The sequence below is a fragment of the Stegostoma tigrinum genome, chromosome 5 (assembly GCF_030684315.1).
Source record: "Stegostoma tigrinum isolate sSteTig4 chromosome 5, sSteTig4.hap1, whole genome shotgun sequence".
In the NCBI taxonomy this organism is placed as follows: Eukaryota; Metazoa; Chordata; class Chondrichthyes; order Orectolobiformes; family Stegostomatidae; genus Stegostoma; species Stegostoma tigrinum.
Genome location: NC_081358.1, coordinates 8139016 through 8162960, shown reverse-complemented (window position 1 = coordinate 8162960; position 23945 = coordinate 8139016). Strand labels below are relative to the sequence as shown.

The 23945-nt window shown below is 40.4% G+C and overlaps 1 protein-coding gene across 6 annotated transcripts in view; it reads left to right on the top strand.

Annotated features, from left to right (window-relative positions):
- The window catches only part of pdcd6ip (programmed cell death 6 interacting protein), an 88925-nt gene that overhangs the window by 13846 nt on the left and 51134 nt on the right, over positions 1-23945 (top strand). For all 6 annotated transcript variants that reach the window (XM_048530218.2, XM_048530216.2, XM_048530215.2 and 3 more), the window contains exons 2-4: positions 7071-7125; positions 16291-16360; positions 19854-19981. In XM_048530218.2, the coding sequence (XP_048386175.1) occupies positions 7071-7125; positions 16291-16360; positions 19854-19981 (253 nt within the window). The remainder of the gene's footprint in view (positions 1-7070; positions 7126-16290; positions 16361-19853; positions 19982-23945) is intronic.

Here is a 23945-nt window from a genome sequence, read left to right as displayed (position 1 = left end):
GCTGTCATGATGTTTAGGTTGTTTGAAGGTTGAACATCAAGTTTGGGTTGCCAATCAAGTGAGCTGCTCAGTAGTGATGAGATTCTTGTGTGACAGAGTAGCACTGATTTTGGAAAGCCAGGTGAATCTCCTCCTTCAGAGCCTCTGACATGCTCTTGAAGCTACAGTATTTTGTGGCCAGTCCAGTTGAGTTCCTTGTCAGTGGTGACCTCAAAGATGTGATATGGGCTTCAGTGATATCAGAACTGTTAGATGGCAGAAAAATATGTTAGACCCTCTCTTAGATATTATCTTGTGACACAATTGTTATTTTGCCATTTATCAACCCAAGTCTGAATGTTGTTTCATTATCTGAGGATTTGATACATACCATTCATACGCCAATCGTAAGCATTGGGAAAGATGTTAATGAGGCATCTGAAGGTGATCAGGCTCAGAGTACTTTGTACAGTCCTAGTCACCCTGTTTTAAAAGGATTTTTAGAAATTGGAGAGGACTCTGAAGAGATTTACCAGGATGTTGCTGGGACTGGAAGTTCTGAATTAGAAAGTTGGGCTAGGACTTAGTTAACTGGGGTGTAGCAGGTTGAGGGGTGAGCTTGCTCGGTCTGTAAAATCATGAGGGGTGTAGATGAATAGCAAAGATAGGAACTGCTGATGCTAGAGTCTGAGCTAACAAGGTGTACAGCTGAATGAACACAGCAGGCCAGGCAGCATGTGAGGAGCAGGAAAGCTGATGTTTTGTGCCTGGACCCTTCTTTCAGAAAAGATGACTAGCAAGGGTCTTTTCCCACTGTTGTGAGACTTCAAAACTAGGGACCATATTTTTGAAGTGAGAGAAGAAAGATTTAAAGACATGAGGGGCAATTTTTTTAATAGACAGTGGCTTGTATGTGGAATGAACTGCCAGAGGGAGTTAGGGATGCAAGTTCATTATGGGCCAAATGCAGCTGAGTGCGACTAGTTTGGTTTGGAAAATGGTCAGCGTGGACTAGTTGGACCGAAGGGTCTATTTCCATGCTATATGACTCTGACTCAATGATCTTGCCCTGAGGAACTTCTGCAGCGATGATTGTCAACAGACATGATTGACCTCCCTTTCTTCTGTTTAGTATGCATCCAGTCAAATGGTTTTCATGCTTCTCATTGACACTGGTTTTGTTTTGGATCCTTGATGATGCCACACAACATCTATGTAAGCTTGCTGTTGAAAATTAGCATTTTCCTCACTTTGGAATTTGATTCTTTTGTCTGTGTTTGGGCTAAGTCTGTGCTGAGGTGTGGTGTCGAATGATCGTACTGGACCATGAATTGATCTCCATTGGTTATTAGTGAATAAGTGCCACTGGATAGCATTGCGGATGAAATCTTCCAGTAGTTTTAGATGCAATGGCTATCGGCCAGAATGGTTTTACAACATAAGAACATAAAGTTATAGCATCGGGGAGGCCATTTGATGCATTGTGTTGTAGCAACTGAAAATTAGGCATCTGCTTAATTCTTTTCTCCAGCCTTAGTCTGTAGCTCTGTAACTTAGAGCACTCGCATAACCAGTACTTTTCAGAATGTGGTGAGGGTTCTCACTACTATCACCATGTTTCCAACAATGAGTTACGTAGCCATGGTGCCTTTTGTGTGAAAGGGTTCCTCTTAACTTCTCTGCCATACTTGATACACTTGGTACAAGTTAGTTCAATGCCCCCTAAGTCATTCAATATGAGCCACCATGCCGCAGTATTTTGTAACTTTATGCACCTCCCTTGAGCCAAATATGAAGACCTTGGATTTAAGCTTTCCCTATGGTTAAGTATATGTTCCTGGAAAAACAAAATCACTGTGATTCCACTGTATCTCAAGTGCAGCTGCACCCTTCCTGTAGTCTATTGTGTTCTAGCTTTGACATGACTACTATTTTATGCTATTGTACCATAGTATTTTTGCTCTTATATTCTGACCCAAAATAGTGATGAAAATTGACCTTCGAGGACCTGTAGACATGTACTTGATGTCTCTCTTTTCTTTATTCAGATTTTCCTGTATCCCTACTGTTTCTGGAACAAAGCCTTGGTCTTAAATCATTGCCCTCAGACTTAAATATGGGTAATTACATGTGTTTTTTTAAAAAAAAGCTGCCTGAAACAGGCAGGGAAAGTCAATGGATGAGTACTGTCAGGCATTTCAGATATTTCATTAAACTCGGCAAAGCTTTTTCCTGACACAAAGGACTGAATGGAAGTTTAACAAAATACATACACGTTGTTGTAGTAACTAACAGTTGTTCTGACAGTGCTAAGACAGTCAACAGCATTATGCATATAATTTAGTTTGTAACAGGAAGTGTGAAGCAGCTTACAGAAAGGAATGGCAGATCAGTCAGATGTCAAACTCTGTTTAAATCAATCACTTAGAAAGAAATACATTTGAAGCCCTGATAATAAAGTGTGAAGCTGGATGAACACAGCAGGCCCAGCAGCATGTCAGGAGCACAAAAGCTGACGTTTCGGGCCTAGACCCTTCATCAGAGAGCCTCTGATGAAGGGTCGAGGCCCGAAACGTCAGCTTTTGTGCACCTGAGATGCTGCTGGGCCTGCTGTGTTCATCCAGCTTCACACTTTTTATTATTTTGGATTCTCCAGCATCTGCAGTTCCCATTATCTCTGTTACATTTGAAGCCCGAGAGGCTTTGTTCCGTGGAATAGAGATTTCTGTAATGGGGCACAACAATGTTGAAGAACAATCTTCACAGAACTCAGCATGTCTTCAATATGCCAGTGGCACAGTGAATAGAGAAATTTAAGATGGTTTTAAGTAAATATGATAGTAAGAAAATAATGCATTTGGAATGAGAAAGGAAGCGCAGAAATAAAAAAGTGAACAAAAATAAAAAGTAAGAAAACATTATCACAAGGAAAAGAAGACCCTTTTTGAGGTTGAGAAGGACAGAGGGACTTAGATTTGTGTAAATTCTTTCATAACCAGAAGTATCTGAAAACCCTTTGGAATCCATAAAGTACTCAAGTGGAACATTAAAGTCAAAAAAGTAAATTTCTTTCTTCCGTATGTCAAAACAAAATGTTGACATTAATTGGTGTGCTTGCATCACTTGTTTGTATCAAACTTTAATTTCAAACATTGTGTGAAAATAATTTTAGTTCATGTCTAACCTTAAGAATTGAACCGTGTTGCTCCTGTGCCAAGAAAATTGATTTATTTTGTTTTATACCTTAATGGAATAGTCACACTTGAGATTCTGAAAGGTTACTGAAAATTTAAGTGTTAATATTTCTTCAGTTAAATCAACCACTTAAGCAGTGCAATTTGTTAGATTACCACAGGTGTAGGAGAAATTTTGTACAATGTTTCACCCACAGATTTCTGTGGTTTGCATCCACAGAGTCTTGAATATAATAACATGGGCTGTCAAAAGTTGTTTGATCAAGAGCCACATAAAATTGAAAGCTATGGGATATGAGGGGCTGCGATGGTATGAATACTAAATTTTCTGACTGATAGAAAATGGAAACTTGTACTGGCTGTTTCCCTGATAGGGAAGTTACATAGTAGTTAATGCACTGAAAATCCACTGTTTTTAATTAGCCTTAATATTTGGACTTGAGGAATAGGAGCAATTTCAAAATTCACTTAATATGAAACTCTGAGCGAATATGATTAGAATCCTTTTGAATAGGACTTAGGCTGATGGAATAGGGAGATATGAATTTCAAAATACTTGCGATTTATTCAGGAAGCAAGAGTAAATAAATGGGAAAACTTTAAAGGGAAGATGCTGGAGGAGATGTTTTGTGTTCTTATGTGCAAATATTTGAAAATGACAGGATAGATTAACACAGCAGTTAATAAGTGCACAGCTGGATGAACACAGCAGGCCAAACAGCATCTTAGGAGCACACCTGCTGTGTTCATCCAGCCCCTCACTCTGTTATGGAACATAGAACAATACAGCGCAGAACAGGTCCTTCGGCCCTCGATGTTGCGCCGACCTGTGAACTAATCTAAGCCCCTCCCCCTACACTATCCCATCATCATCCATATGCTTATCCAAGGACTGTTTAAATGCCCCTAATGTGGCTGCGTTAACTACATTGGCAGGCAGGGTGTTCCATGCCCTTACCACTCTGAGTAAAGAACATGCCTCTGACATCTGTCTTAAATCTATCACCCCTGAATTTGTAGCTGTGCCCCCTCGTACAAGCTGAAGTCATCATCCTTGGAAAAAGACTCTCACTGTCCACCCTATCTAATCCTTGGATCATCTTGTATGTCTCTATTAAATCCCCTCTTGGCCTGTTCTAATTGGAGAGGAGGAGGCTCAAGCCCCTGAGCCTTTCCTCATAGGGCCTGCGCTCCAAATCAGGCAACAACCTTGTAAATCTCCTCTGCACCTTTTTCCAATGCTTCCACATCCTTCCTGTAATGGGGCGAATGACTTGGATAAAGGCACAGTGAGTAACATATTATTACACAGTTATCTTGGATTCTCCAGCGTCTGCAGTTCCCATTATCTCTGAGTTGTTAAAGTGCATTAGGTACTAAGAGCTAAGTTCAGTGGTACATTGCTCTTGTCCATGCCACTGGTTCAAGAGGCCCATTATGTGGTGAATTGGGAGGAAACAGCAAGTGGAGATGAGGGCTGTCTTTTTGGTTGATTACATGTGATCAGTGGGATTAGTATGGGGCTGCAACGGTTTACAATTTAATGACTTGGAGGAAAGAATTCAAATGTGCTGTAACCAAATTTGAAGATGACACAATAAATAGCAGATTTGTGAGAGGGATACAAACAGTTTACATGAGGCATTGATAGGTAAATTGATAGAAAGTTGGTGAAACAAGCACAATATAAGAAAATGTCAAGTCTTTTTGGAAAAAGAGAACAGAAGAACAGTATTTAAAAGGAGAAAGTGTGACTTGGGATACTTGTATGTGAAACACAAAACTAGCCCATGGGTGTCTTATGTAATCAGGAAGACGATTGGAATATTTGTTCTTATTTCAGAAGGGTTGGAGTTTGTGTAGAGAAGTCTAATTGCAACTGTACAATATGCTGGTGAGACCACATCTGGAGTACTGAGCAGTTTTGGCCCCCCTTTTTAAGGAAAGTGGCCATTTCATTTGAAGCAATCCTGAGAAGGTTCACAAGGATGATTCCTGGTGTGCAGGGTTTTTTTGAGCAAAGACGAAATAGATTGGGGCTTTATTCACTGGAATTTAAAAGAATCAAGAGCCTGTAGGAAACCCATAAAATACTTAAGGGGCTTGAGAGAATAAATGCTGAGAGGATGTTTCCCCTCAATCTAGAGTCTAGGACCAGAGCACAGCCTCAGAATAAAGACAGAAAATGGGAGGAATTTCTTCTGAGGATTGAGTGTCTTTGGAGCTCCTTATCACAGAGCCGTGGAGGCAGTTATGTATGTTTAAGGCTGAGATAGATGTCTTTGATCACCTCTCTGATCAAAAATTGTTGGGGATAACGCAGGAAAGTGGATGTGAGAAATTTCAGATCAGACGTGATCCTGTTGAATGCTGGAGTAAACTAAAGGCCTTCTCCTATTCCTGTTTCTTCTGGCCATGGGGTCTTGCTGTAACTGAAGTTTAGTGCCATGTATACTGAGTGGACAGTCTGTTCAAGTCTGAGATGTGCTTTGGTTGTAGGTGTTATTCTTCAAGTGTAATTTACACTTAACATCAGCAGCAGTTTACCTCTTGGTTCATGGCTATTTATATTGATGTTGGTTTGATTGTTCATGCAAAAACAAATAAAAACTGAAACTTTGTTCTCATGGGGTCTTTGATAAATTTGTTCTCTTTTGTTGGTCTCCATGGGAATTGTAACACGAAACACTATTGTTCAAAGCAGTTCCTGTGTTTGATCCAAAAACAGGCACAATAACTGAATTATACCTCTGATTCTCTGGCAATAAATTTGTCATTTTTGCTCAATCAACATGTCTTCACTTAACTTGCAACCTTGTCGATGTTGAACCTTACACCATAAATCTCTAAATATGTTTTGTGTATCTTTGAGTTTTGTACATACCACCTATTTTATAGTTTTTTGTTCAGCCTGATCAAACTGTGTTCAAAGGGTTTATTATACCTGGAACTAGTCAGATTTGAAGAATGATTATTGTACCTCAAACAGAGTTTCCTGAGTTGTTTTATTGCTTCAGAGCACTGAAATTATTCAGTTGGAATTCTAAACCCTTTTTTATTCGAATTTTAGCTACAGATTTTCGTCTGATGAGCAGCTCTCAAACACTTAAGTTCTATGGGCTAGGTCTTAACAGAAGCATTTATCTGGAACATCCTCAGCTATTCTAGTGAATTTCTTGATGGCGTAGATTTACTAGCACATATTTTGGTTCTGGACAGTCACACAGCTGCAGCAACCTTTACATTTGTAGTGAGTTCCTATTGTACAGACAGCTCTGGATGATCTGAGTCATTGTTTCACTTAAAACCTGAGGGTTCAATGTCCCTTTCAGTTAGCGTCTGACAGAAAAGAGATGAGCTTTCATACCAAGGATTCTATTGTAGGGTTATTTCTTCTGTAATTAATGAACGGCAATGAAAATATTGAACAATTAATTTGTAGCTAACATTAATTTGGAGCTAGCATTAATTTGGATTATTATAGTTGCGAAACATCTTGCTGTATTCATCTGTGTGTGGCTGCAATCACAAAGACAACGTTACCCGAATACTTTAGATTTCTGTGAATTGCTTGAAGCACTACCTGTTACATTTGGGGATTTTTTTAACTGTGTAATTTCAAGTAGTGCTACTTAAGGAAGCTATCTGTGAAGTCCTAGTGCATAAAGTTACAATTGAACAATATTAGGCTTCCAATTTAAAGGCATTACCCATTTGTCTTAGATACATTTAAGCTGATGTTTTGGATAAATCTTAGACCAAGGCCTCATCTGCCATTCTTAGCATAAAAGATAACACTGTTTGAAAAGGCTGGGAACAATTAAATCTCAAAATAGCTGAACTTATATTGAGCACGTAAAATTTGTTTTGTCCTGACTGATTTTGCTTCTCTTTCAGGTATTATGATCAACTGTGTGCTCTTGAGCCCAAGTTTCCATTCTCAGAAAATCAGGTATCTAAGTCTATCTGTTTAAGTAGATATTTTGTACTGACCTTTGCAATCATTTCTTTCCTCCATATTAGGAGTACTTTGAAGCAGAATTTTGTGTTGCCTACCTCTTGTATTGGTCTTCCTCCTCTACTTGACATAAAAGACCCCATTGCCTGAGTGAAAGAGAAGCAGGCAGATTTTGCCATTGTGCTGGTGAACACTTAACTGTTGACACTGCTGAAGGCCTGAAAAAGTTGTAAACTCGGGATATATTACTTGTCATATATTACTTGGTTCTTCCTATGATGTTAAACCATTAAACCTAGGAGAAATGGCCAATTATCATATCGATTTTAATTTTTTAAAATAGATGTATGTTAGCTAGCATTACCCAGTTTGGCATTGGCACCCACTTTATGGATCCTCAACTATCCCCATGAGAATCAAGAGACTTGAGAGTAGGATGGGAAAGTGGATTTGAGTAGAAGACCAGGCATCGTTCAACTGGCAAGATTGGACCTACTGATGCTCCTATTTCTTACATTCTTTTCAGGACCCCCGGTGCCAACTTTCAGCTTTATTAAATTTACAGAGAATGAACCCACAATAGAACTTCATGTATACAGCAATTAGTTGTGTGTTCTTGATAAGACTGAATCTTGAGAATATCGTTTATCACATCTCTGATGAGGAAACCTTTTGTTCTTGGGTTAAATGTTAACCTTGGAACATACTCGTAGATTAACTCAAAACTATCGAGGGGTTTTCTACTATGAAATCTGTCCTGTCTTAAAATATGCTTACTTAAATAAACCATGCATAATTATGCTAATTGAGGAAATGATCATGTTAACTCCCCTAACTCCTTTCCTTTTCATAATGAAGATTATACTGCTTATGTAGTTCTGAGGAAGGGTCACCGGACCCAAAGCATTAACTGTTTTTTCCCTTCACAGATGCTGCCAGACCTGCTGAGCTTTTCCAGCAACTTTGTTTTGATACGGCTTATGTTTTCATGACAGGTTCAGAAAATAGAATGAAATTCCACCAATTTACAGTAAATGTGTAGAATTGAAGGCAGATTAGTTTAAGTTTCCTAATCAGTGAAATTGCCAAAAAAACTATAGACCGTAAGATGTAGAAGAAGAATTCAGCTGTTCAGCCCATCAAGTCTGCTCTGCCCTCTGCAATCAAGAATTACCAGGTCCTCTGTTCTGTGGGAGAAGAAATACCTCCTCCTCTGTCTTTAAATGTGCGGTCCCTTTTTCTGACGTTATGTCCTTTGGTCCTAATCTTTAACACCACGGGAAACCACCTTTTTGCATCTAAACTGCCTAGTCCCTAACAGCCTTGTATATTTCAACAAGGCTGCCTTTCATTTTGGTGAATTCCACTGAGTACAGGCCTACATACTCACCATGTCCTTTTTAAGATGGTCTCTACGTATCTAGTATCAATCTAGTGAACTTGTCTGGGCTTCTGCCAATGTGAGTATGCCTTTCCTTAAATAAGTATTATACGCAGCCTTCCAGTTGTAGTCTAACTGGTGCCTTGGGTAGTTTTAGCAAAATCTCTCAACTTCTATGCTCCATCCCCTTCAAAATAAAGGCCAACGTTGTATTTGACTTCACCAGTCCCTGTTGAATGTGAACGCTAGCTTTTTGTGATTCATGGATGGGGATTCCCAAATCCCAATGTTCTCCAGCTTTCTACAATTTTGCTCCATCTCCTCTCTTCATTTTGTCAAAGTGCAGAAGCTCAGGTTTCCCCATATTATGTTCCATCTGCCACGTTTTTCATGATTAACCACCTATAATCCTTTTGCAGAAGTTTTGTCATCCAAACCGCTTGCCTTCCCATACTCTTTTTGTCACTCGCAAATTTGGCAACAGTAATTAACTTTCTGCATCCAAGGCATTGATATATGTCTTGTACATAATATGGTTGAGCACTGATCTGTGGTACTCCACTTGTGTCAACTTGCCATCCTGTCATAAGTGAAAGCAGATTCCAAAGAGAGAATTGTTGCCTACTCATAGTGCTGCAGTGAAATGTAAGGTTCCCTTTCTGACAACTGTATTTAGTAAATTGTTTCATCAGAGGCTGAAGATGAAGTAGTTGAATGGCTGAAAAAATATTTGTTTATGGACATAAAATGAATCAAGAGGAAGATGTTACTTAAAGACTTAACTCACAAAGGAAATGGTGATCCCTGCAGAAAATCACATATCACCTTGGGTATAGCGCGCACAGAAAAAGCATCGAACTATCTGTAAGCATTGGTTCTTGAACATTTAAGCATTTTAGGCCAGCAGTTTTTGCTCATCCTAATTGCTCTGGAAAGGTTGGTAACGAGCTGCCTTGAACAGTTGTGGCCCTTGGTGTGGGGACACACGCAGTGCTGTTGGGAGGAAAGCTCTGGGATTTTGACCCAGAGACCATGGAAGAGCAGAGATATTATTTTAGGTCAGCACATTATGCATTTGGAACGCAACATGCAGGTAGTGGTGTTGTCATAAATCTGTTGCCCTTGTTCTTCTCAGTGCCAATGGTCACATAATGTCTAGCTTCTGACCACTGTTGTAGCTACAGCATTCCTACGGCTGGATGAGTTCAGTTTCTCGTCAACAGTAACTCTCAAGATGTTGGCAGTGGGATATTTGATGGTAATGACATTGATGATTAGATTCTCTCTGTCTTGTTGGAGGTGTTCATCGCTCAGCACCTGTGTGGTTGAAATGTTGTATGCTTCTGATCAGCTCAAATCTGGATGTTGTCTTGGCCTTGCTAAATATGGACATGGCCTTCTTCAGTATCTGTTGGGTTACAAATGTTGTTGATCATTGTGCAATCATGAGCAAACATTCCCATTCTGACCTTTTTTATTGAAGAAAAGTAATTTAAGCAGCCGAAGATGATGGGTCTCCAAAACTACCCTGAAGAGTAAGGGGTTATTCTTGTGGTGCGCTTGGAGTGTTCTTACTTGTGGGCCAGAGACTTGGATTCAAGTCCCATTTTGAATCCACACATTACAACACATGCCTGAACAGGCTAGTTTTAGAATAAGTCCTAAGGCTGAGGCAGTTGACCTCCAGCAATTACAACCTTCATCCTTTCCATGAGGTATGATTCTGATCAGTGGTGAGTTTTGCCCTTGATTCCTGTTTACTCCAATTTTGTCAGAGCTGCTTGATACCTTACTCAGTCAAATGCTCCCTTAATGTCAAGTGGAATCACACCGATCTCGAGTCTGGAATTTAGCTTTTGTTTTAATGTTTGGATCAAACCCCAAATGTGATCAGAAGACAAGTGACCCTGGCAGAACTTTGGAAGGTCGGTGTAGACTCAGTGAACTGAATGGCCTCTTTCTGCATTGTTGGAAGTTTGGTTCTATAGCCAGGAAGTTGTAAGTGTCCCTAGTCTTGGCAGGATCCAGTGCCTCCAACTGTTTCTTGATGCGACGTGGAGTGAATTGAATTGGTTGAAGACTGACATCTGTGATGCTTGGAACCTCTGGAGCAGAAAACGATGGGTGATTCAATCAGCATTTTTCGTTGTTCTGCCACTGTGTCTGGGCCAGAAGATCAAGCTTCAAGTTCCTCTCTTTCAGATATATCTCATAGCATTTCTGAAGAGGTTGATCAAATAACTGCAGGAATTTGATTGTGCTTTAGTGGACCATGACTGACCTAGTTATTAACATTATCTTTAACGAAATCCTTCTAGTCCAAAACTGCATTGTGTAGTATTTCACTATTGCAACCTATTACTGGAGATTCCCCAGAGGTTTCCTGCTTAGCGATCACAGCTTTGAAGCTCTGCAGAAATTTTGGGGAAATGTCAAATGTCATTTGTAAAGCCTTTTTTCATCTGGGAACTTGCCCCACTCCCACAGTGAGGCAGTAGTGCTAATCACTGAGCCACCTTGCCACTTGTGTATATAGAAGTTTTCATGGGCGTAAACAATATTTACATAGATTTCACAATCAGCTGTGTCACTGAGCTAATTTTGAAGCAAATCAAACCATCTGCCAATTGTTCCTCATTGTTCCCCAACCCCGCACAGCCCGTTTCTATCTCCTTCCCAAAATCCACAAACCAGCCTGCCCTGGTCGACCCATTGTCTCAGCCTGTTCTTGCCCCACTGAACTCCTCTCCACCTATCTGGACTCCATTTTCTCCCCTTTGGTCCAGGAACTTCCCACCTACGTCCGTGACACCACCCACGCCCTTCTCCACCTCCAGGACTTCCAATTCCCTGGCCCCCATCACCTCATTTTCACCCTGGACGTCCAGTCCCTATACACCTGTATTCCTCATGCAGATGGCCTCAAGGCCCTCCGCTTCTTCCTGTCCCGCAGGCCCGACTAAGCCCCCTATACCGACACCCTCATCTGCCTAGCCGAACTTGTCCTCACCCTAAACAACTTCTCTTTTGATTCCTCCCACTTCCTACAGACAAAGGGCGTGGCCATGGGTACCTTCATGGGCCCAAGCTATGCCTGCCTGTCTGTAGGTTACGTGGAACAGTCCCTCTTCCCTACCTCTACCTCCGTTACATTGATGACTGTATCGGCGCCGCCTCTTGCTCCCCAGAGGAGCTCGAACAGTTCATCCACTTCACCAACACCTTCCACCCCAACCTCAAGATCACCTGGGCCATCTCCAACACATCCCTCACCTTCCTGGACCTCTCAGTCTCCATCTCAGGTAACCAGCTAGAAACTGATGTCCATTTCAAGCCCACTGACTCCCACAGCTACCAAGAATGTACCTCCTCCCACCCACCGTCCTGCAAAAATTCCATCCCCTATTCCCAATTCCTCTGCCTCCACCGCATCTGCTCCCAGGATGAGGCATTCCACGCCCGCACATCCCAGATGTCCAAGTTCTTCAAGGACCGCAACTTTCCCCTGCAGTGGTAGAGAACGCCCTTGACCGCATCTCCTGCATTTCCCACAACACACCCCTCACACCCCGCCCCCACCACAACCGCCCCCAGAGGATCCCCCTTGTTCTCACATACCACCCCACCAACCTCCGGATACAGCGTATCATCCTCCAACACTTGCGCCACCTACAATCCGACCCCAACACCCAAGCTATTTTTCCATTCCCACCCTTGTCTGCCTTCCGGAGAGACCCTTCTCTCCGCGACTGCCCTGTCCGCTCCACACTCCCCTCCAACCCCACCACACCCGGCACCTTCCCCTGCAACCACAGGAAGTGTTACACTTGCCCCCACGCCTCCTCCCTCACCCCTATGCCAGGCCCCAAGATGACCTTCCATATCAAGCAGATCTTCACCTGCACATCTGCCAATGTGGTATACTGCATCCACTGTACCCGGTGTGGCTACCTCTACATTGGGGAACCCAAGAGGAGGCTTGGGGACCGCTTTGCAGAACACCGCCGCTCGGTTCGAACAAACAACTGCACCTCCCAGTCGCAAACCATTTCAACTCCCCCTCCCATTCCTCAGACAACATGTCCATCGTGGGCCTCCTGCAGTGCCACAATGATGCCACCCGAAGGTTGAAGGAACAGCAACTCATATTCTGCTTGGGAACCCTGCAGCTCAATGTAGACTTCACAAGCTTCAAAATCTCCCCTTCCCCCACTGCATCACAAAACCAGCCCAGCTTGTCTCCTCCCCCCACTGCATCCCAAATCCAGCCCAGCCTGTCTCTGCTTCCCTAACCTGTTCTTCCTCTCACCCACCCCTTCCTCCCACCTCAAGCCACACCTCCATTTCCTACTTACCACCTTGACCTGTCCATCTTCCCTGGACTGACCTATCCCCTCCCTACCTTCTCACCTATGCTCTCCTCTCTACTTATCTTGTTTTCTCTCCATCTTCGATCCGCCTCCCCCTCCCTATTTATTCCAGTTCCCTCTCCCCATCCTCCTCTCTGGTGAAGGGTCTAGGCCTGAAACGTCAGCTTTTGTGCTCCTGAGATGCTGCTTGGCCTGCTGTGTTCATCCAGCTCCACATTTTGTTATCATCTGCCATGTAAGAATTTGAGTTCAAAGCTGGAAATTTGGGCATGACTTCTAGTTTTTGCATCAATTATTCTCCAGTTAATTGTATATAATAATATTTATTATTCAGTATGAATGGTATTACAGACCTAATGGTGTTTTTAAAATTGAATTATCAATTTATAAGCTTTCTTGTGTGTAGTTTGAGAAAAGTTCATTGCATTTATGTGACATACATTGAAACATTTTAAGTCTGAAAATCACATGTCTTACAGAATTGACTTGGCTTCAAAACAAAATTGTTTCAGCATGAACCCATTTTACATGTTAAAATTTTTCAAAGATCCAACTGAAACCCCTTAAATTTATTTGATTTGCTTGAACAAGTTGCTGGACCTCTCCTGTGTGCAAATTACAGAAAGTACTGAACATGTTCTTGTTTACATACAAAAATCCAGCCCTTTGCAACCAAATTGGAAGTTTTTGAAGAACTCAAGTAAGCCAAGAAAAAAAAGACAGGATATTCCAAAGCATGTTATAAAGTGATTGTTTGTTTTTTTTGTGCTATGATTGTTACATAGGCAAATAGCCATTGAACCCGTAGCCAGACTCCTCAGACAGAATTAAAATTTTAGGACCCGGAACGCGCACTTCTAATGTTGGAGCAATTATGGTTCAGCAGTGTTGCTGTGCATCCAGAGTGGCACACAGATGAGACCGTATAAGGCTATCATTTATAATTATTAATAATTATTAATAAGCACATGGAACTCGACCCCATATGCCTTCCACTGTGGAGGAAACCCGGAAGTGAGGCAATCCACCCCATGGACCCCAGAGTTTAAAAACCAGATGGGAAAACACACTGACGCTTCATCAGAGGCGGCACTGAGGATGTTACCAAGCATGGCAACAAAACATCTGTGGAACAACAAACCAGCTCGGTGAGCCAACCAACGTCAACATGACCCTAGGGCCTTGAGATCACAAACCTAGTAACATTGCCACTGTACCATCTCCCCATTGCATTTAGACCTGAACTTTGGAGAAATTCCACCTATGCAACCTTTGCTTTCCATTCATTGCAACACTTCTGCAGCTAATGATTTCCTCAACCGCTTCTCCACTTCCATTCTGCGGCCCCCATAAAAACCATTGCTTTTTCGCTGTAGTATTACCCTGATACTGCCTAATCACTTGTTCCTCAGGGGCATTTTCATAGTAAATGGTCAGCCTTAGCTACCCTATATAGTTTCTTTCATCGTTGCCTCCAAGAACAAATGTGAGGTGTTTATGGATTTTTTTATTTCTGAGATTGAGACAGCCTGATCAGCTGCCTTTGCTGCTTCTCTTTTCCAAGCCCAAAGGACCCTCCCCCCCACACTCAGACTAGCTTGAGACCCTATATATGGGTTCTTACCCAGCTTTATGCTTGTTGTTCCTCACGCCGACATCTTGGGTATACACTCCACATCCTGCTCCCTTAATTCTCCTTGAATATCTGGAATTCAGAAACTAATGGCCCCATGAATCCATTGCCAATTGATGAAAAAACCCATCTAATGTCCTTGAGGGAAGGAGACTGCCATCCTTACCCCGTCTGGCCTACATGTGACTCAGACCCACAGCAATGTGGTTGACTCTTAACTGCCCTTGGGGCAATTAGGGATGGGCAATAAATGCTGCCTGGTCAGTGATGCCCACATCCCATGAATGAATAAAGAAATGACTAAGCTAAATTGCTAACCATGTACCTTCCTGTTTTTCTCAGGAGTGGATACGGTTACTGGTGTTTTCATTTCATATACTGCCTTCCTCCCTTGTGAATCTGCCATCATCACTTCTCTTGAAAACAAAATCCGCCCTCGGCTGCTCTGCCTTTGTAAAACATAGATCCGTTTCAAATTCCTTTTTCCGATTCGTAGTCTTTGAATGCGTTGTCACCTCCAAAACCTGACCTCCTCTTTCTTGCAACTCCATTTTTGAAATGCCTATCATTAGGTTTCCACCCTTTATAACAGTACCAGAATTACTCCTCTTGTGCCGTATAAGGTTTTTAAATGGTTGCAGACCTCCATTCTACTCAGTTTATACAGAATCTTTTAATAAATTATTGCAAGTAGCTTCACAGAAATTAATCTGATCAAGCATGATAATTCAGCTAGTCTTAGGAAATAAAAGCTTGCCTGAAGAGTGACCTTTCAAAGCGAATTTTTGAAAAAAGGGAATAAAATGTAGGTATTTGGTAATCAAATTCCAAATATTACAACCCGAATGATTGATGCTGCGTCAGTTTTCTGAGGGGCCACCATAAACTCTGGTCGTGCAAGGGCCTGGGTGTGAATGGCTATTGGGCTGCACACAGCATTACATGGGCAGAAAAGAATGCAGCTATGGAGCGATTTGGACACAATGAGTATTTTTTAATTTCCAATATTGGTAATTTCAGTTCTTGAAGAAGCACATTAGCCTTCAGGATTTTGTGACATTTAGGGTGCAGAGTTTAAGTACATGACCAGTACTTCTGGTGTAGACATTTAAATTTATTGGCTAAGATAACAAAGTGTGAAGCTGGATGAACACAGCAGGCCAAGCAGCATCTCGGGAGCACAAAAGCTTGGCCTGCTGTGTTCATCCAGCTTCGCACTTTGTTATCTTGGATTCTCCAGCATCTGCAGTTCCCATTATCACTGATACAATAAATTTATTGGCTCTTTGCTCACTGGCAGATCAAATGTTCTGTCCTTCTCAGAGTGTCAATCTAAAATGAACAGCTTTATTTGTATTTTGATTTTCATATTTTTACGTGTGAATATTTATAATAGGCATATGATTTGTTGACCTGGATTTTAAAAAAAAAAACTACTTGGCCAAAAAAGCGCTTTTAAATAGTTCAGTTGTTTTGGTAACTTTTTATAACTTTTAGTTTCAATGACCACAGCTGTTTTCCAACTATCTTGTAATAAGAGTAAGGAAATTATACATTAACATTTACGCATCTAGCTTTGATCAAGCAGGACACCTTCACTGGAATTTCATTCACAAAAAGGCTATTAGTTAGTAGTGTAGTACAAACCGTGAAACGTTTACCTTTTTAGAATTGATGTTTCAAGAAACCCGACAAGTTGTAACATTGTTTTCTTTTTTTCTTTCTTCTCTTGCCCCCCCCCCCCCCCCCCCCCCCGCCACCCCATCACAAAAAAGCTTTGCTTAACATTCACCTGGAAAGATGCATTTGATAAAGGGTCGCTGTTTGGAGGATCTGTTAAACTTTGTAAGTACTTATTTCACGGTTTACCTGGAACAATATCTTATTTTTAAAAAAAACCCAAGCTGAACCTGCCACTTAATTTGTTTTTACTGTTTTATTCAATCACTCACCTCTTTTCTTCTTCCTCCTCCATCCCCCTGTTTTTTGAAAATTCTCACTGTTTGCCTATGTATCTTGCTATCTCTTCTTTCGCTCTTGCCTGCTGATAGGCTTCAATTTCATTGCTCCAAAGCCCCAGAAATTGTCTATTTACTTGTAATATTTCCCCTTTCCCCTCCCTGTTTTTGCTTCTGTAGAGAAGCACTTGGACCTACGGTTGTTTAAATAATCTTTTGTTCCCTGCTCACAGTGACATTTTGTATTGTTTCGGGGCGCCAAACTCTGATTAGGTGACTGCTTGAAAGACTGCCATTGTCGTTCAGTCTGCAAATGTGACTCCATGCTTCAGATTGCCTCGCACTTGAGTTCAACTCCAATTTCTAGTTTGAGCTTCCTGTCCTTGCCTAACTACACTGTTGCAAAAAGGTTTAACCTAAGCCTGAGGAATATTACCTTTTTTTCAAATCAGCGCTTTGCAGGCTTCTAGAGATTGAATGTTATATTGAATGATTTGTGATCATCATGTTGATCCCGTTTGTTTTGTAAAATGTCTTGTCGAGAATTCTGCCATCCGGATTTATACTTAATTTGAGGCCATCTTTTAATTCTTGCTCCACTGCCATGTGATTTTTCACTTGTGCTCTCATCCCTTGTGTTGGTTAATTTCTCCTGCTTTCCATTGTATTGAAAACCTTTGTTTGTCCACCCTTCCTTCAGTGCATCTTTATCTGTTTGGAGCCTGTTTTAGTTCTAATTTTATCCAGTTCTGAAATGTTGATGAAGTTACTTTCTCCTCACATGTTATTTCCCATATTTTCTGTTCTGTTTTTGGATTTCCAATTTATGCAGAATTTTGTTTCTGTATAAATGAGCTGTATGAATTACTGGTAACAAATATCAACAGCACCGAAAATAGGCTTTGACAAGTTCTGGTGTCTGTTTTCGTCAGATTTTAGTTACCTGTGTAGAAGTTAAAAGATAATATGTTGAATTTTGTTCTTCTCTTTCTAAATTCTATTTGTTTCCCTTCACTTCATGTTTTGTACCTTTATTTGACATTGTCTTAACTATTCCTAGGATAACTACTTAAACTTTAGTGCTTTCAATAGATCAAAGCATCTTTTGCTTTTCATAGTGTTAGTGGACAACCATCATTCGAGTGACCGAAAATCTCTGACTTCACTTTAAGAAGCAAATACAAGACTGGGAGTGGGAATGTTGTTCCGAATCAAGATGGTGTGCATTTTGTAGTGGAACTTATGGTTGGTCATGTTCCCATGTTTCTCTTGCCCTTGTTCTTGGATATGGTAGAGATTTTGCATTTAGAAGATGCTGTTGAAGGACTGTCCATGAGCTGGTACCATACATGAATGGTACACATTGCTACTTCTGTGCTCCCGTGGTGGTAGAAATATTGAGTAATGTTGTATTCAGGGTTCAAATCAAACTGGCTGCTTTATGGTTAATGGAGATGAGCTTCTTGCCTGTTCTCATTCTATCTCATTTCCTACATGTAGAATTTGGACAAACTTGGGGTCAGCAGGAGGCTCTTCGTTGCCTGTGAACTGCTTTTATCTATAATTTTGGGGGTAGTCCAGTTCAGTTCTTATTGTTGGTAACCCTTAGAATGCTATTAGTGCAGGATTCAGCAATCGCAATGATATTGATTATCAAGAACATGGTTAAATTCTGTCTTTTCAGTGCTGGGGTCTAATATAAATGCTAAATGAGACCTGATATTAAAATCCTGTACATAAAGTACAACCAAACGAATGAGTCACCTAAGTGCATCAATTTTCAGCTATTCTTCATTATATGCAGAATTCTTCTGAAAACAAAATATTCCCATCAAAATATCAAAATCGGACAGAGGTTCACCTGCACATCCGTCAAGTCCACTGCATCTGGTACCATGATGGGGAGTTCCACTCCTGAACATCCTAAATGCTGTTCTTATTTCAAGGACTGCAATTCCCCCCCCCCCACCTCTTCGGTGGTCGAAAATGCACTTGACCACATCTTTGCATTTCTTACAGTGTCTTTATGTGAAATAATGTGTCCATTGTGCACATTTGTTGCCAGTCTGTGGAGATAATGCACCATGTGGGGAGTAGGGGCTATGTTTTTCAGGTGAGAGGAGAAAGATTTTTAAAAAAGACTGTGAGGAGTAATTTTATTTTTAGTATGTGGAATGAACAGTCAGAGGAAGTGGTGGAGGCAGGTTTATTTACGACTTTTAAAAGACACTTGAATAAGTATAAGAATAGGAAAGGTTGGAGACACAGCCAAGCAAGACTAGTTTGGTTTGGGAAAACAGTTGGCGTGGACTATTTAACGGAAGGGTCTGTGTCCATACTGTTTGACTTTGACTTTACTGAATGATTTGATTGACAAATACAGTTGTCTGTTCTGTAGCTAGGATACAGTCAAGAATTTGTTCATTCATTTTAAGATTAGCCAGTTATGACTGTGTCATAAAGGCAATGAAGTGTCACAGGTATAAAGCAGGCCTTTGTTCAGAAGGCTAATTGCTCTTGCATTTTCAAAGTAAAGGTCAGTAATTACTCAGTTTATCTTTATTTTTGTACGGGATGTGGACATCACTGGCAAGGCTGGCATTTTCTCCCCATCCGTAATTGCCTTTCAACTGAGTGGTTTACTGTGGTTTTTCAGAGGACAATTAAGAATCAACTGTGCTTCTGTGGACCAAAGCAGGTAGGAGCAGGACAGTTCCTTCTCTAAAGAAGATCAGTAAACTAGGTGGTTTTTATGACAGTTTGACAGTGTTTAGGTTATTGCTATTTGATCAGCCATTTAATTGTTGATTTTATTGAACTCAACTTTCCTAGTTGCTACAGTAGGATTCAAACCCATGTCCCTCACCCCATCCCCCTCTCTGATGAAGGGTCTAGGCCCGAAACGTCAGCTTTTGTGCTCCTGAGATGCTGCTGGGCCTGCTGCATTCATCCAGCCTCACATTTTATTATCCCTAGATTGTTAGCCTGGGCTTCTGAATTACCGTCGCATCGCCACTGCCACCTTCCCCAAACTAGTTGGTCTGTATTTAGGAAAACCATTGTCTGCACATCTGGTGTGTTGCTAAGTTTGCTAACACAATATCTTAGACAATTGAAGTCAAAATTATTGCCCATATGTTTAGTGTGAATATTTAGTGCTTTACTGAAATCCTTGTGCCACCACTGGGTGCGAACATTCCTGTTACTTATTCTTAAGTTAGTTACATTTAAGACACTGTATTTGGTACAAAAAGATTTGACAGATGAAACGGAAATTAGTTCCTTGTAAAATTTATCAGAATCTATAATATCCAAAAACTATTCATGTTTAAGGAATTGTAGCTATTGTATTGTTCTTATTTCTTGTATTTGATTTGCAGCCTTTGCAAGTTTGGGATTTGAAAAGACCTGTGTTTTGTTCAACATTGGAGCTCTTGCCAGCCAAATTGCATCAGAACAGAATCTTGAAAATGATGAAGGGTTGAAAGCAGCAGCTAAGTATTACCAGGTATGCAAATGTTATTGTTGCAGTCTCATCGCTTTTATTTGTGGCTTCTTTTGTTTCTAGACTGACTGTCTCATCACCAGTCTTCGTCATGAGTTTTGTCCTTGTCTTCAGGCTCTGTATTGAGCGATTCCTCACCCTTGATAAATTTGATTTAGAGTTAGTTGCTCATCTCCACCTTTTTAAATGCCTTTGTATCTTTTACTGTTACTTGGTTATATTTTTGGGATTCCCTTAATTTCAATACCTGGACTTGAAGGAGTGCAACCTTGGAATTTTGGAACCAACACAAAATGCTGGAAAATTACAGCAGGTCCAGCAGCATCTTTGGAGAGAGAAACAGAAATCATGTTTCAAGCCTATGAATGACTTCTTTCTTCTGAAGTAGAGCCAGAGTGGAATTGAGTCATTAACTCTTTTTCTCTCCCACAGATGCTGCCAGACCTGTGTTTCTTCAGCATTTTCAATGTCTGTTTCAGATTTCGAGCATCCACAATATTTTGATTTTCTTGGAATCCTGCAATTGTGCAGGACAAGAGGTGTCAATTTAGGTCATTGTGCCTGTGGAAGGAGCTATCCAGTTTGACCCACTTAGACCCACAGTTTCTTTTATTGTATGATTATTCAGTTCACTTTTTAAAGTTGCTGTTGAATCTGTTGCCTTCGTCCTGATGCAGTTTTGGATAATTGAAGTTACTACTATCAATGTCCTTTTTGTTTTCCATCTTTCTGAACTTGGTTTACAAATTTGCTTCTCTACGTCTTTCTCATTTCCTTTTGGCTTGCAGTGCATAATTCCTGTTTTCCTTTAGTCTACCTAAATAACTTCAGTCTTTGAATCCTCGAGCACAAACCTTTCCAGGGATGTAACTATATTTGGTCAATGCTGTCACCATCCTACTCCCTTAATCCTTTCTATACTTGTTAAAAGCGTTTTCCTGAACGCTTGTCAAGAAGATCAAGGTTCAAATCCTCCACTTGTTTGAACCAAACATCATCTGTTTTGGTATCATTTCATAATCCCATGTGGCATCTTGAATCTGAAACACTGCAACCATACTAACAATGCACTGTGCGTTTGTGCATGACAAACCTACCTGAAAATACCTTGTATTTCTTTCCAAAACAGCAAAGGGCCATGGATGATGGAAATCTGAAATAAAAACAGAGTACTAGGAAGAGTACAGAGTACTAGGCAGGTCAGGAACTTGTACTCAACTCAATTTTTCTGTCATAATATAGATCAACTTATCCACATTGGCACAAAGAATAGAGAACTGACCTACTGTTTAATTGGGGAATATGTGCAGAACTTGATGGTACAGAAGGATCTGGGTACCATGGTATAAAATTTGCAACAAGTTTACATCTGGATTTGACAAATTATTAGGAAGGCAGCTGTAATGTTGGTGTCTAGTGCAAAGCGAAACAAGTAGAGCAATGAAGCAGTGAAGTGTTGATGCAATACGTAGGCTTAGTTAGATCACATTTGAAGTAGATTTCTGGAGTGAATGGGATATCGTGTAAGGACAGGTTGGGCTGGTGGCCCTTGGAGGTTAGAAGAATGAGAGTTGGTCTTTTTGAAATCTGTTAAGATTCTGTGGAGACTTGACAGGATGGATGTGAGTAGATGTTTCTTGTAGGACAGATCTAAAACTAGGAGCCATAATGTAAAAATTAGGCATCAATCTTTTACAGAACAAGACATGCCTTTTAAAGCTCTGGTTTAGTAAATTTAAAATTTCTATGGTGTTATATTTATTTATTTTAGCTGTAAGTTTGTACAAAGCAGTCGTCGAGATATACAGCATAGAAACAGACTCTTCGGTTGAACCTGTTCATGCTGACTGATGTTCTACACAAGTGTGGTCCCATTTGCCAGCATTTGGCCTGTATCCCTCTAAACCCTTCCTATTCATATTACCGACTGAGATGCCTTTTAAATGTTATCATCTTGTCAGCCTCCTCCGCTTCCTCTGGCAGCTCATTCCATACATGCACCGTCCTTTGCGTGAAAAGGTTGCCCCTTAGATCTCTTCTTTTCTAATCTTTCCCTTCTCGCCTTAAATTTGTACCCTCTAGTTTTGGTCTCCACCACCCTTGGTAAAGGGTTTATTTACCCTATCCATGCCCCTCATGATTTTATAAACCTCCAATAGGTCGTCCTTCAGCCTCCACCCCAGCCTACTCAGCCTCTCCCTATAACTCAAACCCTCCAACCCTGGCAACATCTTAGTAAATCTTTTCTGAACCCTTTCAAGTTTCACAACATCCTTCCTAGAGGAGGGAGATCATGAGCCAAGCTTCCAATTTGTTTTTTTATTTTTTCGCTCATCTGTTATGAATTATGAATCTGTCTTGGTAAGAACTTGAACACATTATAAAAATATTATTAAAAGATAAGATACTGAAAATACACAGCGTAGTGATATTTATGAAGTTCATCAGAATTCCAAACAGCCAAAATGGTGGATTGGGGAAAACAAATTTATAATCTTAATCCATATAAGAAATTTTCAGTTACCAATGAACAGTAACTCTGCTCATCTGTGTTAAAATCAAAATAACATGCTGCTTTGTTGTCAGCTGTTGCTGGAATGTATGTTGAATTTGATATGTGTCTCCGTTTCTTCTCGAATCCAGTTAGGCAGACCACTGTTAAGGAGAATGTTCTTCAGATAGACAAAGTTATCACCATGTCGCAAACATCTCATCTTCATGTTTACAGAATGTTGATGCTGCAAATCCCCAATGTTGTTTTTTGAGGATAACAAATCTTTATTTCTCCAGAGGTCCTTAATGACACTCAAGGGAAAGGCATCTCTTGCTTTTACCCTGAGTCATCCAATCAATATTGCGTCACTTTGGTCCTTGGTCTTTGACAAGCTAGTGACCTTGATCAGGTTTTTAACTTAGCATCATTGGCCCACAGCTGTTAAGGAGCAGGCAATTTTCTTGTTCCTGCTGCTGCTTTCTATTCAATAATTTATGCTGATGACTGGAAGTTACATGGATTTATTCAGAAGGATTGATGACTTCATTGAGATGTAAGTGGACTCCATGTCCCATATTAGTGTCTACGCATGTGAATGTTGTAAAGGAAATTCTTCACTGTCAAAAAAAACGTCTTCAAGCCATTTTCTGGCCAAGATGGTAGTTTGAGAGAAATGAGGATTAAAGACTGACGTGCTTCAAATTTGCTTTTGCTTTGGCTTTTAGACTTTACCTATCTCTGGGTAGAAAGTAGTGTCTTGAAATTTGATTTTGAGGACAAGCTGAAATCAGGGGCCAACGACATAGATTCTGTGATATAAATTCACTTTCTACCTCTCCTTGATATTCCTTTCTGCTTTGCTGACCTGCCATACTAGGGTGTTTCTAGATTTGAATGAAGCTATTTCAAAAAGGATGCTTGTAATATTTATGAAAGTTTTTGAAGAACTGCGGTAGTTTTCTGTGTCTCAAAATTGCAGAAGTTAAAATATTGCTTTTACTGCCCTCTGGTGCTCAAAGCGAGAATATTAAAAAAATTAACAATTCTTATACTTAAAATAAGATTTTAAAAATCTTTATTCCTGCTAATGTTACTCATGAGCCCAAAACCTTTAGTTTTGTTTATTTATTTATAGTTACATTGTTAATTGTCTCTGTCTGATTTTAAATTTGCCATTCATTCTTTTTCTTGCTGTACATCTCCTGTGGACTTTATTTTGTCATTCAGGGTTTACATTACCCATCTGTCCTTGTTTTCCTATGTCTCCCCTTCAGTTTTGTTCTTGATTCTCTTTCACTTGACTCAGTCCTTGTTATGTTACCTTGTTTCTGTTTAAAGTGATCATAGAAAAATAGGCATAAGCTGGAAAAGTTCAAAGTTGTTGATTTTCTTTATCCCTCGTATCATTTGTAAGTAAATCAACATTTGAAAGATGTAGTGATATTTTAAATGTGAAACTGCATTTTTCTTTTT